The following is a 13876-nucleotide window of genomic DNA, read 5'->3' as shown; positions in this document are numbered from 1 at the left end:
GGACAAGGATCTTTAAAAGATCTTTAAAGGATCTGTAAAAGATCCTCAAAGATCTTTGTAAGCAAAAACGTTTGTTAAGATCCTCAAGGATTTGATAAAGATCCTCAAGGATTTGATAAAGATCCTCAAAGGATATTACAAAGATCCTCATAAGGATCCTCGCAAAGTTCTTTTCAAGGATCCTTCAAGATCCTCAAGGATTTATCAAGGATCTTTCAAAGACCCTCAAAAGATCCTTTCAAGGATCCTTTCAAGATCTTTGTAAGGATCCTTAAGGATTTAATCAGGATCTTGCAAGGATCCTAGTCAAGATCTTTGCAGGATCTTTTTGAGGATCTTTCAAGATCCTCAAGGATTTAATGAGGATCTTTTAAAGACCTTCCAAAGATCCTTTCAAGGATCCTATTAAGATCTTTGCAAGGATCCTTAAGGATTTGATCAGGATCTTACAAGGATCCTACTCAAGATCTTTGCAAGATCTTTTCAAGGATCCTTCAAGATCCTCAAGGATTTAATGAGGATCTTTTAAAGACCTACAAAAGATCCTTTCAAGGATCCTGTAAAGATCTTTGCCAGGATCCTTAGGAATTTGATCAGGATCTTACAAGGATCCTTAAGTCAAGATCTTTGCAGGATCTTTTCAAGGATCCTTCAGGATCCTCAAGGATTTAATGAGGATCTTTTAAAGACCTTCAAAAGAACCTGTCAGGGATCCTGCTAAGATCTTTGCTAAGATCCTTAAGAATTCTAGTCAAGATCTTTGCACAATCTGTTCTACAATCCTTCAAGATCCTCAAGGAATTGAAAAGGATCTTCCAAATATCTTTAAAAGATTCATTTCATGATTTTGTACAGCTCTTTGCAAGGATCCTTTTTAATCTGATATGGATAATTTAAACACAACAAGGAATTTTCGCAGAAAATTATTGTGCAATAAGTGTAATGAAGGTTAACGCATAGCAACGCCATGCTTGAGGCTTTAGGGAAACTTTGTGACAACTTACATGACAGTAAATAGGGTTTTGCATTATGGGATAGGAATTTATACGCGCCGAGATTTTTAACGGTCGCATAAAAACATAAGAAGCTCGTTGTTACGGCAAATATCATCGACAATGGTCGGAACTAAGGGGAAAATGTACACAGAAATAAAAGTAAAGGAAAGGCGTTTTCTGGAGTTCAGAAACAAGCGAAAAGAGAGACAGAAATAACCGCAATCGTCAATCAAACTCCAAGCAGGTCTCGCGATTGCTCTGACTCTGAGGCTTAATGAAAAGAATTCATTGGTACTTCTGGAAAGAAAATGAAGATGCCATCCTCGCCTAATGATTCTTGCTCTGAGCTCTTGGAGAGTGAGGATGCAAATGATGTGTTACAGGGACAAGGATAAAGGCTTATCGATCTAGAGAGATTCTCCTCGACGCTCACTGAAGGACATGTTTCTGAAGAAGGTGTGAATTTACTTGGTTCTGTGTAACAACTTAAAAAGCTCTTTTAGAGGTTGTCATATGAATTCCCGAAAACACTTATTTTGTACCTCAGGATGTATTAGTTCAATTAATCTGAAGTTTTCAGGGCTGTATCCTCTTACTGAGTTGAGTTGGATAAGCTGACAGTTTCTCCATAAGCTGAATTTTAAGTAAGATATTGTGGAATAACTCACCTAATAATCTCGGTGAACTTTGAACGGGCACTGTGCCCATAATATAAACGACTCCAAAAGTTCCTTAGCTCATCCAAAAGAACGACCCTAGTACTTTGTTTTGACACTAAAAACACTTGATTTCATGCAATCTTTGTGCAGTTATCTTTTCTCAAGTATACCTAGGTTTTTCACACCATGTGGTGGACAAATTGATCTGATGTCAAATAACAAATTAGTTTAGGGCAACATATTAGTTATATTCAGTATGTGTGATTCCTAAGCTTTCCTTTGGTTTATAGGTTAATATGGTTCAGAAATATAGTCATTGAAGTACTCTTGTTTGCCTTTTTTTCATGTTTACCCCCTCTGTAAGAGTAGTCTTAGTCTGGTCATAGTCTAGTCCTAGACAAGTTTAACACATATATTTTGGTCTTTTTACCTTTGAGCTGGACTGTTGCCAGATTTTTTGGAAAATGAAAATCTTAGTACTAACCTAAAATCTGAACAGAAATAGTGTAGAAGTAGTCCTACTAGAAAAGGATGGGTAATTCTTGTTTAGCAATAAAAAAGTTTTATCTTCATTTTTTTATGTTTGGTTCAATTTTTCTTTTTAACTTAGTATGAGGATTTGAGTATGCTTATTTTCTTGTCAAAAGTTCGAAGGTTCTATAACATTCTTGCTAAGATCTTCAACGATCTTCCATTTCCTTGCCAGGATCTTCAAGGATTCCTGACATTCTTGTCAAGATCTTTAAGGATCTTCAAATTTCTTGCAAAGATCTTTAATTTGGCCGTCAAAATCTTCAAGGATCTTTCTTTTTTTTGCCAGGATCTTCAAAGATCTTTCAATTTCTTGCCAAGATCTTTAAGGATCTTTTATTTTCTTTCCAAGATCTTTAAGGATCTTCAAAATTTTCAACAAGATCCTTGAAGATCTTGGCAAGAAAATGAGAGATCCTGAAAGATCTTAACAAGAATTTGGAAGATCCTCAAAGAATTTTCAAAGATCTTTAAAGGATCTTCAAAGTTCATGTAAAGATCTTTGAAGATCCAGACAAGATCTTCAAGGATCTTGACAGGAAAATGAAAGATCCTTAAAGATCCTGGCAAGAAAGTCAAAGATCCTTGAAGATCTTGGCAAGAAAATCAAAGATCCTTGAAGATCTTGGCAAGAAAATGAAGGATCCTTGAAGATCTTGGCAAGAAAATCAAAGATCCTTGAAGATCTTGGCAAGAAAATGAAGGATCCTTGAAGATCTTGGCAAGAAAATGAAGGATCCTTGAAGATCTTGGCAAGAAAATGAAGGATCCTTGAAGATCTTAACAAGAATTTTGAAGATCCTCATGAAGATCCTCAAGAGGATCCTCAAAGGTCCTCATGAAGATCTTGTAAGATCCTTAAAGATCCTTGAAAGATTTTCACCAGGGTTGAATCATATGTAAAGGTTATGAGAATAAAGGAAATGATCACCAATTTAGGAAGCTCCTGATTGTCAAACAAATTCTCCTTGTCAGTACCAGAGGAATTGTAAAAAGAAACAGTGTGGAGAATATCAATATCAATGTTGGGGTGTAAAGAGTTTACACAAACAAAGATAAAACTGTACATATATTCTATAGTTTGAAAAGTCAATCATACTCGTGCTTGAATGACAATGGCCATACGGTTGAGCTTAGCCATTCTGGCCTCTTCTAGAGCTCCATGAAGATCCTCTTTGAGAAAAACCTGCGTATGAAAGTATACATATTAAACATAGATACAAGCAAAAGTATGCCAGATGGGTTCTAGGGAATACCCAAGCTCATTTCAAGAATATTCCTTTCTCTATCTTTTATTCCACTCTCTATATCAATTTGTCAGAAATAATGAATTTAAACTAACCCTTCCTATTTTTAATTACCTTTGTTTTTCCAAACTGGAAGCTCTCAGGTTCAATCTTGTCTAGAAGTTTCAGAAGTTGGGACACATTTTCTTTTTGATTTGGACTACTCAGATCAACATGGGATGATATACACTGATACCTTTAAAAAAATTGATGCATACATGTTATCAAGGTTGGGAGCTTTGCCAAACTTTTAGTAATATTTCATAAACCACCCCTTTCTTCAGTTTTCTGTAGGGAAGCCATTGCTAAGGCCAAAACAATGCAGCTATTTTAAGGAAGTGATTGTACTGAGCAATTGGTCACACATAAGACATTAAAGTTCCCTACTTGAACCAGATTCAGAATCAGATTCAATGTCACACTCCAGGCTCACATTCCTGTCACCATTTGCTTCATATTGAGCACAAAAACAAACAAATTGCCTACATGAACCTCCAATGGTGATGCAGAAAAAAAAAACAATATTTAGCATGTTGAAAATATCTCTGACCTCAAATTAGGTTTTAGTTCCCAAGAGTATCACAGTATTTAATGCATCAATATTACCAGGCACCTTGCACTCATACCTTTTAATAAAATCTGCATATCCATATCTGATAGGATAGCCAGCTTTTCGGATCTTGACAGTTTCCACAATCCCACAATATCTTAGTTGCTCAACAACAAGAGGAATTTCAAATTTTCCTGGTTCCTGGAATACCAATGTTCACAGATTAGTATCATAAGAAATGCTTCATTGTAATGACAGAGCAACAAAGGAAAAGTTCATCACAATTAAGCTCAAGAATGGTATACCTTTGTACTGTTTGGCTTAATACACCTCACAAAGAACGGGTTACAACTGAAAGGAAAGAGAAACGTTTAGAACTACTGCAAGTATGGCCATGCTTGCAAGTGACAGAGAAATAGATAAAGTTCATGGATTCTAGATTCTAAAATCAAGCTCCACAAATTTGGGAAAGAGAAGAAAAGTTGGAAAAAGTTCAAAAAGAGGCAAAACTGTTTTCATGTTCTAGTAATCAACAAAAAATACTTGACCATTTCCAAATTTACCATAACTTTGTTCTGAAGTAAAGCTAGCAAAAGAGGGAACATCACACACTCTGATTAAAATCCAGGAAACAAGAGCTGCAAGTATTTTAATTCATCAGTTTTAACTCTTAGGACTTTTAAGTACAACAGATCTGTTGCAAGGAATGATTGCACAATGAAGACACACAAATCACAGAGGCTGAACTTCTAATTAAGAAATAGTAAACATACCTCTTCATGGCAACCACCAGTTTAATCAGGGAGTCATTAAATTTGCCACAAACTGTTGGTCTTTTTTTCTGACCCAATGGCAATCTTAACGAGTTCTTTGGTTGAGAGGGAAGTTTTAATCCTTTTATTGAAAATTCCTCACTTTGAAGTTCTGGAAATAGCTCTTGAATGAACTGTAGACATCCAATCAAAAATCACATAATTTATTAAACATCTAATTGAAGCATGATGGACAATTTCTGACATCTCAAACTTACATGTAGAGAAATGCAGTTACTTGTTAGTAAACATAATTCTTGAATGAAGTACTCACTTTGTTGTGACAGCTTGAAATAAGATCTTCAAGATCAGGTTTGAGACCATCCCTGTTCTTTTCCAGAAACCCAGCCACCTAAACACATTAACAAGAGACTTAATGTGTGTTTTCGTTATTTGAGGATTTGTAAAAATACATGTGATATGTAAGAATATTTTGTTTATCAGAAAATTGAAGTCTGGCCAAATAGCTTTCATTGATAACCATAACTGACTGACTATGGCTAGTTTCCTTGAGCATCCTTGCTTTGTCTCCAAAAAATGACAAACAACTGATTTAAACTGATTTAAAAAAAACACCTATGCAGGATTTACTTGAAGAGAGACTGAGATAATGATTGCCCAGAATGATTACTTGGCTAGGAAAAGCAGACCAACTGAAATACAAACAATGAATCAAAGTACTGTATGTATCTGTCATGTACCTTTTATGAATTATCTCTACATAAACCACCACCAACCAGCTGGTGATATCTCACCTGATATGAGACTGTACCAGCATAGTGACAAACTGAAAATTCTGGTTTTGGAGTTTTGGGTTTTTCATAAAATTTGTTCTGCCCATGGTGATGATGGCACTTCTCCAAAAACGACAAGTCATCTGCCTGTTGACATCCAGCAAAGATTAAAATTGACATTAAAACTAATTTTAGTACATAGCTGTTCACATACAGAGTTCAACAAAGAGCTGGGCCATAAGAAAGGTGAATGGTAAACCTGCATTTGTTCTAGCAGACCTACCAAACATCAACTCTGCATTCTACCCACTGAAGAAAATTTCAAAGGGAAATAAGAAAAAATAATTCGTACTGACCTTAGGAAAGCTTGTAGCATCAGCGAGAACATGTATCAATCCAAAAGGAGGCTTGGCTAATAGGTCAAGTCTTGGCTGATTATCAAAAAATGGAATGTCTGTCCAGCGGATGTGTTCACTGGCATACTCATCCTACATACAAACAAGCAATGAAAATAATTTTTCAAAATTAATCCACAGACAAAACATGCAAAGACACATTTTGAAATAACATGTATACTTACTTAAATGCATATAAGACATATACTGCAGAAAGACCTTTTGACAAGCAAAATTTGTTGCACAAGTTTTATGAATTCAAAACAAATTTTGATAAAATAATAAAAAGAAAAGTATGCTTGAGTATGTTATATACATGTATATTGCTTATTTAAATGGCTGACTCACTTGTTCCATCCTGAAGACAAACTGGTTGAAGAAAAACTGCAGAGTTTCATTTGCAAAATTGATACACAACTGCTCAAAGCTGTTCTTTTCAAAATCCTTTAAACATGGAAAAAAAAATGTTAAAAACAATAAAGGGAAAAATTGTAATATCAACAAATAGATCTTAAGAATAAAAGACTGAAACTTTGAAAATCTAATCACTACTCAAAAGTAATCATTCACGATATCATCAAATTTATCACTTTGCTGTTCATGAATTCAAACAGATATGGAAAAAACACAAACAATTGTTGTACTGTGCAGTTGGAAGACACAGATGGTGGCCAAGGAGTTGCTCAATGAACAAATCCTTTCAGTATCAAGGGTAGATCAAGATATTCTTGAATAAAATCCACATCATGGCATCTTGGTCATAAAGGCAACAGGACAAAAAAATACTTCCAACAAGAGGATCTCTGAGAGGGGCTTCCCAGCAATCAAAACAAGTTTTGCATCTAAGCACATAGCTTACCTCAAAGCCAAAGATATCAAGCACAGCAATAGACATCTGCATCTTGCCTTTGAATATGATGTTATTCACTTTGCTGATCAGCCAACCAAACAGTTGTGTATATATTTCCTTTGCAAGTGCATCCCTGTGAAGATAATAACACACAGCATAAATTTTAATCCAAGAGCAAGGACTGTTGTCAGTGAAAGTGAAAACCACAATTCAGCAACCAGAACCAAAGTCATCATTAGAGTCAAGTAAGATGATTCTTTAGACTGTGGTGCTGCTTTGGTGGGAAAATATAACAGGGTAATTAAGTATTATCTACAGAGCTGATAATGTAAATTTGGCTACCATAAAGAGTTTCAGAGCTGACCTTTCAAGTATTAGCCATCAGAGTGAATGAGGAAGGGCTAATACTTGAAACATCAGCTTTGAAACTCTTTACAGTGACTAAGTTGATTCTTTGCCTTGACTCTTAGGACAGGTTTCTCTGTAGTTAAACAAACAGAAGTCAATTTTACTATAAAATGTGAATGAAAATAGTCACTGTGATGACTTTGATATTGATTTATTCAGAGAGTAACTCATTCAATAATTAGCTTTAACATTCTGAGGCAACCTAGCATAAAATCTTTTCTTTTTCTACCCAAGATACATGATACCAAGATTATGGATAGGGTGACTGATCCTTACCGTGCATCTAAAGCTTGATCTGCGGACCTGGGACTCTTGACTTTAGAGTTTCCTGCTGTCTACAATGGACAAGAACATGCAGGTTCAAATGTTGGCATTGAAAGCAAGGTTTAAAGTAAATTTTAAAAGTACCAGTACTGTAGGAATGCAATGGTCTTATTTCCCTGCACTCTGTGATTGATCTGAAAAACTCATGTCATGCCACCTTGTCAGCTTTTCAGATCCCAATATAAAACCAACTATGAATTGCTTTTGTTCGTTTCTAGCCTTTCATTAACTTAATATTCACTTTTGCTCTGAATCCTAATGGTATAATTTCTTAATGAGTTTTACTAATCTCATCCAAAAGGCACTTAAAGTCAGTAATAAATGACCTATCAGAACAAGTTTTTTTTAATGCTTTCAATTATCGTAAATAACAATGCATGTACTTAATTATACACCAAATTTTATAATCATCATTATCTGCCAACTTACTGTTTCTTTCTGGGTCAAACATACAACCAGATTTTGAGTATCAAGCCCAAGTAACTGAGATATAATGGCGACTTCACTTTGACTCATAATAACTGCTGCTTCCTGGCCACCAGCCTGACAAAACATATAAGGAATTACAGCCATTGTATTTGATAATAATTCACTCCTGTTCAGAAATGGTCAAACCCATCAATTCAGTGGAAATAGTACCTCTGTCTTTCCAAAGTCCACATTTCCTAAGTGTAAAATGATTGCCAGAACTTCAAATATTCCCTCTTTCTCATTTTCCTAGGGAAAAAAAAATGAAAAAAATTATGTAAGTATCTGCATGTATCTGAGCCAACTACTTTCAATTTGTTAATGAAAATAATTTTTTCATAGTAGAACATCAGTTTTTTCTTTTTTTTATGCTGTTGAATATGAAACTTACAGATATTCCAAGGATATCCATGGCTCTGACGACATTTTGAAAGTGGGATTCTTCTCTTCTGTCTGGTATGACACTTGCATTACCCTAGAAAAGTTGATGTTACAAGGTTAAGACATTCTGTTGTATTGCATCCAATTCAACTCAGTTACACATTGATCATATCAGCAAAAGAAAAGAGCCCATAATAAAATTATCACTTGAATTGTGCATAGTCTAGGAGTAAACTCACTCCAGTAGAACATAAGTTACATATGCTTCATAGTTCATTGTACCTGGTTAAGGTAAAAGAAGTCTACAGCACTTGTAAGACTCAATTTCTGCTTCTGCTGCTCAGATAATCCACAAAGGGCCTCATAAAATATGTGGTAATTCCTCTCTCCAATGGCCTATAAAAGCAACAGAAAAAATGCTCATTTGCAAACAGTTTTCACAAAAGAAGCTCTGCAAAACTCAAAAAGATAGAGACAAAGTGAAATATTTCTGTACACTAATACCTGTCCAACAATCCTGGATCTTTCAAGCAAATATTCAGACACTCGTCCACCAGCAATTTTACCCTCACTATTAAAACAAATAAAACTAACTCATATAACTGCATAACCTTATCTAACATAAGGTTCTACAACTTGCAGGAACGCAATTATGGCTTTAAAATAACAGTCAAAAAATATGGACCTTATAGCAAAAACCAAATTTCTTTTGATAATTTATATATAATTGCACCCATAAAATACACACACCTATCATAAAAAACCTCCAAGTATTTTCCAAATCTACTAGAATTGTCATTCACCACTGTCTTAGCATTTCCAAATGATTCAAGTAGAGGAGTTGCTTCTACAATCTAAAAAAACAAAACAAAACAAAACAAGAACAATCCAATGATTCAATTCTATTTGGTTTGAAACTTGGGACTTTTTAATTACATATAAATATTTCATATGATCAAGTATCAATAACTCATAACATCACAAACACAATTAAAGTTTACTCTTTTCACTGAAAGCATTAAAAGATCAATACTCTAATGGAATAAGAAGTTAACCTGATGAATTAATTAGTTCATAAGAATTGAGATGGGTTATCTGACATTTTCACTGTAAAATCAGAGCTTCCAACCTATTGGAAATTTAATGTAGATCCAAAAATTATACACAAAATCATTTCCTTAAATTCAACATTTATCAAACATTTTTATTTTCATTGGTTTTTTTTTATATGTACCTGTTTTGTTACTACATTGCCATTTGTTCGATTGATAGCTGCCAAAAACTCAACAAGTAACCTAGTGGATTCAGTTTTTCCAGCACCACTCTCTCCACTGATGACAATAGCTTGTTTGTGTTCAGTCCGTAACATGGTCTCATGTGCTGCATTGCCAATTGCATAAATGTGTCTGAAAAGTACAATTGCATTATTGCTTAAAAATGTAAAACTTGAGACTCACATTACGCTTAAAGCAAATCAAGTATCCTTACAGTTCAGTGCTGCAGGCTCACATACTTTTAAATTACCAATTGGTGATAGAAAACCAGAAAATAGTTACCTATTTGGTAACTAGCACTGAAAATTTAATTTTTTGTTGCTACAACTTGTTCTACTCTCCCTGGCAACTAATGTTGTTCCAGCACGGAGCACTGCTATTGTAGTGTCAACTGACTTAGCCTTTACACCCTGAACACCCCAATATCAATATCCAAACTCCCTACACTCTCCTCTATACAAATTCCTTTGGTACTGACAAGGAGAACTTGTTAAATAATCAAGAAAACTTGTTAGGTTGGCGATCATTTACTTTATTCTCATGATCTCAATGAATGATTCTGCAATGTTACAGTGAGGAGAAAATAGATGCTGGTCACTTTTAGGATTTAAAGGGTTAAAGAGCAGTGAAAAGTTGTGATCAGTACACTACATACTGAGAAGCCTCAGTCTGTGTTCTAAAAACAGTACATGGTAAAGTATTCTGGAATTAACATTTTTGCATATGTAAATCAACAGACTTCTATGTGTAGCCTACACCATAAAGGTCTGTAACAAGCAAAAAAATCATACCATGTATTTCAAAATGAAAGGCACTAAGTGTTTTATTTTTCATGAAAATGTTCACAATGTGTGTTATTTTACTTACGGTGGAAGAGCACTTAATGATGCACCATGGTATTTCCGTAGTGTCTCAGGGCCATAGACATCGTATGGCATGTAAGGATTTACTGCCACTAATATACTGCCAATATATGTCTACAATGAGCAAAAAAAATATTATTTCAAAGGGCTTAAATATAATAATACAATCAGTTCAGAGTAACTTCTGTATAATCACAAAAATAATTTCTAAGTGCAAAATTTCACGTGCAATTTTATCAGAAACTGTACCAGAAAGTTTTCAAAACAATGCTACAGAAGCTGTGATATTGGAATTTTATCACTGAAATATATGAACAATAACCATAAAAATTAAGTTTGGAATAAAACTTACATAAATCTGGTCCTGTCTGTATCTTTTACGAATGTTGTACAAAATTGATCCAACATGCAAGTCACTGTGGTGATTGTAAAAATTGAAATTGCATTTCAATTTAATCAGTTGATATCACAAGTACACATTGGGGTAAAGCATTACAACTCAACCACAAACAAAGACACCTCAAATAAAACATGGCTTGGTTTTATAAGCATAGAGGCTCATTGCTGCCAAAGCTTATCCTGATGAGGTGGGTTTGACTATTACTGCTCCTTCTAGATCTAATGCCAGTACATCACAATTTACCTGCCCAGAAATTTTTCAAGTTTACCTGACAGTTGGCCAGTACCCTATTTTATCTCTTGGGTGGAAAAAGGCATTGTTTTGTCAACAGTCTTGCCCAAGAACATAATACCATGACCCACAAACTTCTCATACAACCAACACAACCTCTAAATACAGAAGTTTATTGTTACCACCACTCAGTTACCAGTTCACTCCCAAAAGAAATAATCTCCTGGCAAGTATTATAGCATATGTATACCTGACATAAAACCAACTAAAAGTAAAATATAATTATGCCTGATAAGGACTTGTGTCGGGTTCATTTAGAGAATCACCAGCTCATAACAAAATTATAGGCAATTAATGACAGCAACATAAAAACAGAAAACCTGAGCTAGGTTGAGCCCTGAGACTCTGAAACCCACCCTGTCTTTGCTTCACACCAGTTAGAGACACAAACACTCTCTCAAGGTTTCAAATCTGTTCAAGAAGATACACATTTACTCACTCCATTTTTATCATGTCATCCATCCCATGTATATCCAACTCCTGTCTTGGAATGACAGCATTTCCACGGACTGTGTGAACCTTTTATTTAAAAGAAAAAAAAATTAAAAGTTTTGAACTAAACCTGAGGGTCTCATAATGCAGCTTATTGGAAATAGCCAGAAGTTATTCTGGTTTCTGTAACACAGCTGGATGGATAATAGTATTGCTTCTCTTTTTCAGCAAGATAGGATGGCTGCATGTACAAAAAACTAGTTCACCTCTTTTTTTTACACTTACCTACTTTTCTAAAATAATCTCTAAGTATAAACAAACATACAGTGCACACCATGAACAAACCTCTACTAAGAAAAATAACATTGTAACTGAAAATTGTGCTTTCAGCATGGTTGGAGAGCACTAATGAGGATTATCATGCTTCTGGAAAAAAAGACTCAAAAAAATTTCTGCATCAAAAATGTTGGCACCTAAAAGGGTTTCAAATGTTTTTGGTAAGGTCTTATTAGAGCTGCTGATCTATGACTCTCAGCTAGAGTACAAACCACACACTCTTTGTCTTCCATCAACATTTTAAATAAAACTACCAAACTGCCACAAGATTTAAACATTTGCTTTAAGTAAAAAATACCTGCCCATCTTCTTGATGCTGCACTTTGACATCCTGCCCAACAAATGACAACAACTTCCCTGGCAGCAGATACCCCACATTGCCATCAAACCAAACTAAGGATCCCTTAAAAAAAGACAATAATAATGAATCAAGAGACTTATATTTCCCACTTCCAGCTTTCAACCCTTAAGTACCATTTGTTCTTGTCCTCATGCAGTAGAATTATTATGAAGAAAATTCTTCACACATTTGGCCTTAAAATACTGCCATGAAATATTTTTGCAACCAACATTGCAACGCACCACTGTCATTATCAAGTCAAAAAAATGAGCTGATAAAAAAGCTTAATTCTTGGTAACTTAATTAAGAACAAATGCAAGTGTTAAGAATGCCATAACAAACAACATGTTTTACATGACTAACTAGCCTTATGCCATCAAGATAAAATATACCGAATACATTTTAAAAACAAATACATACAATAAAAAACATGTGATTTCTTGTAAACAAGTCCAGAGAGTTTGATATTTTGTCCACTGGTTCAAGATATCTTCAACTACTAAATCATCAGCTCTGCCTTTTCTTGTTACCATTCTGCTAGATCATGTATCCACATGATGAGATGTTTTAATCACTTTTAGAAGTCAAGGGTTTAATGCTTTGCTCAGATAATACAATGCATTGTTTAATTTGGCGGTTTCCTTTTTTTAATGTTCTTATTATCTACTACCATGGTAATTACTGAAGAAAACTAAAATTTAATCCAAGAATAAAATTGAAACAAAATCTCTAAATTAAAAAAATATGCAGAACTGTTAGCCACAGAAGAAATCATGCTTTCTCAAACTTGGATACACAATGTTGTGCAGTAGATTCAGCCTTTACTGCCTAAGATCATGCAATAGACATTTTACATCTCAAGAGAGAGAAATAAAAAATTCATGTGATACATTGTTGAGTTATATGAGCACTTAGGAGGTAATAACACTCAAGAAGTGTCAGAAACCATTCACTAACAGCCCATGATCCTTTTAAAGCTTCTTATAAGTTTTTTAAACATTCCTGTGTGCATATATAACTCAACAAAGAACTTTGTAGATTTCTTCATTACATAAAATTTGACAGATATGAAACAGTGGATCCTTAGAAATGGATTGTTAATAAATCATCAAATGTCTTTAAAGGCATCAAATGGCATGACATACAGGGAACAATAACCAGAAACAGACTAAAATATTAAACAGGCTAATCCATATTATGTCTACAACACAAAATGGCTGAGCACAATCAATGAGGACATGTCTGAGCAAGCGAATGTGTCCACTTTCAACTGTGACCTGTGAGGCTAAAAACTGCCTCAAATTACATCAGATTTGCTTTTACAGCCACTGCAGAAAACCTCAAACATTTGCATACGTCCCAGCTTTCAACAAGAGAAACAAATACCATGTAATGAGGTTGTGAAAAAAAAAAACAACAGTGGAACTAAAGGAACTGCTTTACTTGCATTCTTAAACTTTTAGTGTGAATATGCTCAAGAAACTTGAATAATTTCTGACATCAACTTAAATTTTAAAACAAAAATATATATTATGCAGGTTGTTCTA

General features: G+C 34.5%; 1 protein-coding gene across 6 annotated transcripts in view; it reads right to left on the bottom strand.

Moving 5' to 3' along the window:
• LOC131791085 (unconventional myosin-XV) overlaps positions 1-13876 on the bottom strand; it is a 44563-nt gene that overhangs the window by 26411 nt on the left and 4276 nt on the right. For 4 of the 6 annotated variants that reach the window (XM_059108404.2, XM_059108402.2, XM_059108401.2 and 1 more), the window contains exons 2-23: positions 12288-12392; positions 11661-11740; positions 10883-10946; positions 10535-10644; positions 9628-9799; positions 9144-9247; positions 8898-8964; positions 8676-8789; positions 8404-8487; positions 8184-8261; positions 7974-8087; positions 7497-7555; positions 6822-6945; positions 6311-6406; positions 5924-6055; positions 5589-5714; positions 5108-5185; positions 4795-4967; positions 4327-4372; positions 4098-4222; positions 3547-3667; positions 3285-3371 (exon numbers count right to left, since the gene is read on the bottom strand). In XM_059108404.2, the coding sequence (XP_058964387.2) occupies positions 3285-3371; positions 3547-3667; positions 4098-4222; positions 4327-4372; positions 4795-4967; positions 5108-5185; positions 5589-5714; positions 5924-6055; positions 6311-6406; positions 6822-6945; positions 7497-7555; positions 7974-8087; positions 8184-8261; positions 8404-8487; positions 8676-8789; positions 8898-8964; positions 9144-9247; positions 9628-9799; positions 10535-10644; positions 10883-10946; positions 11661-11740; positions 12288-12392 (2259 nt within the window). Of the gene's footprint in view, positions 1-3284; positions 3372-3546; positions 3668-4097; positions 4223-4326; positions 4373-4794; positions 4968-5107; positions 5186-5588; positions 5715-5923; positions 6056-6310; positions 6407-6821; positions 6946-7496; positions 7556-7973; positions 8088-8183; positions 8262-8403; positions 8488-8675; positions 8790-8897; positions 8965-9143; positions 9248-9627; positions 9800-10534; positions 10645-10882; positions 10947-11660; positions 11741-12287; positions 12393-12463; positions 12484-12749; positions 12820-13876 lie in introns of those variants that run through there. The other 2 variants (XM_066171563.1, XM_066171564.1) reach the window with 2 other exon arrangements.

This window comes from Pocillopora verrucosa, chromosome 8 (genome assembly GCF_036669915.1).
Source record: "Pocillopora verrucosa isolate sample1 chromosome 8, ASM3666991v2, whole genome shotgun sequence".
Taxonomy (NCBI): domain Eukaryota; kingdom Metazoa; phylum Cnidaria; class Anthozoa; order Scleractinia; family Pocilloporidae; genus Pocillopora; species Pocillopora verrucosa.
The sequence above is the reverse complement of the archived record's forward strand: the minus strand, read 5'-3'. Positions and strand labels throughout refer to the sequence as shown.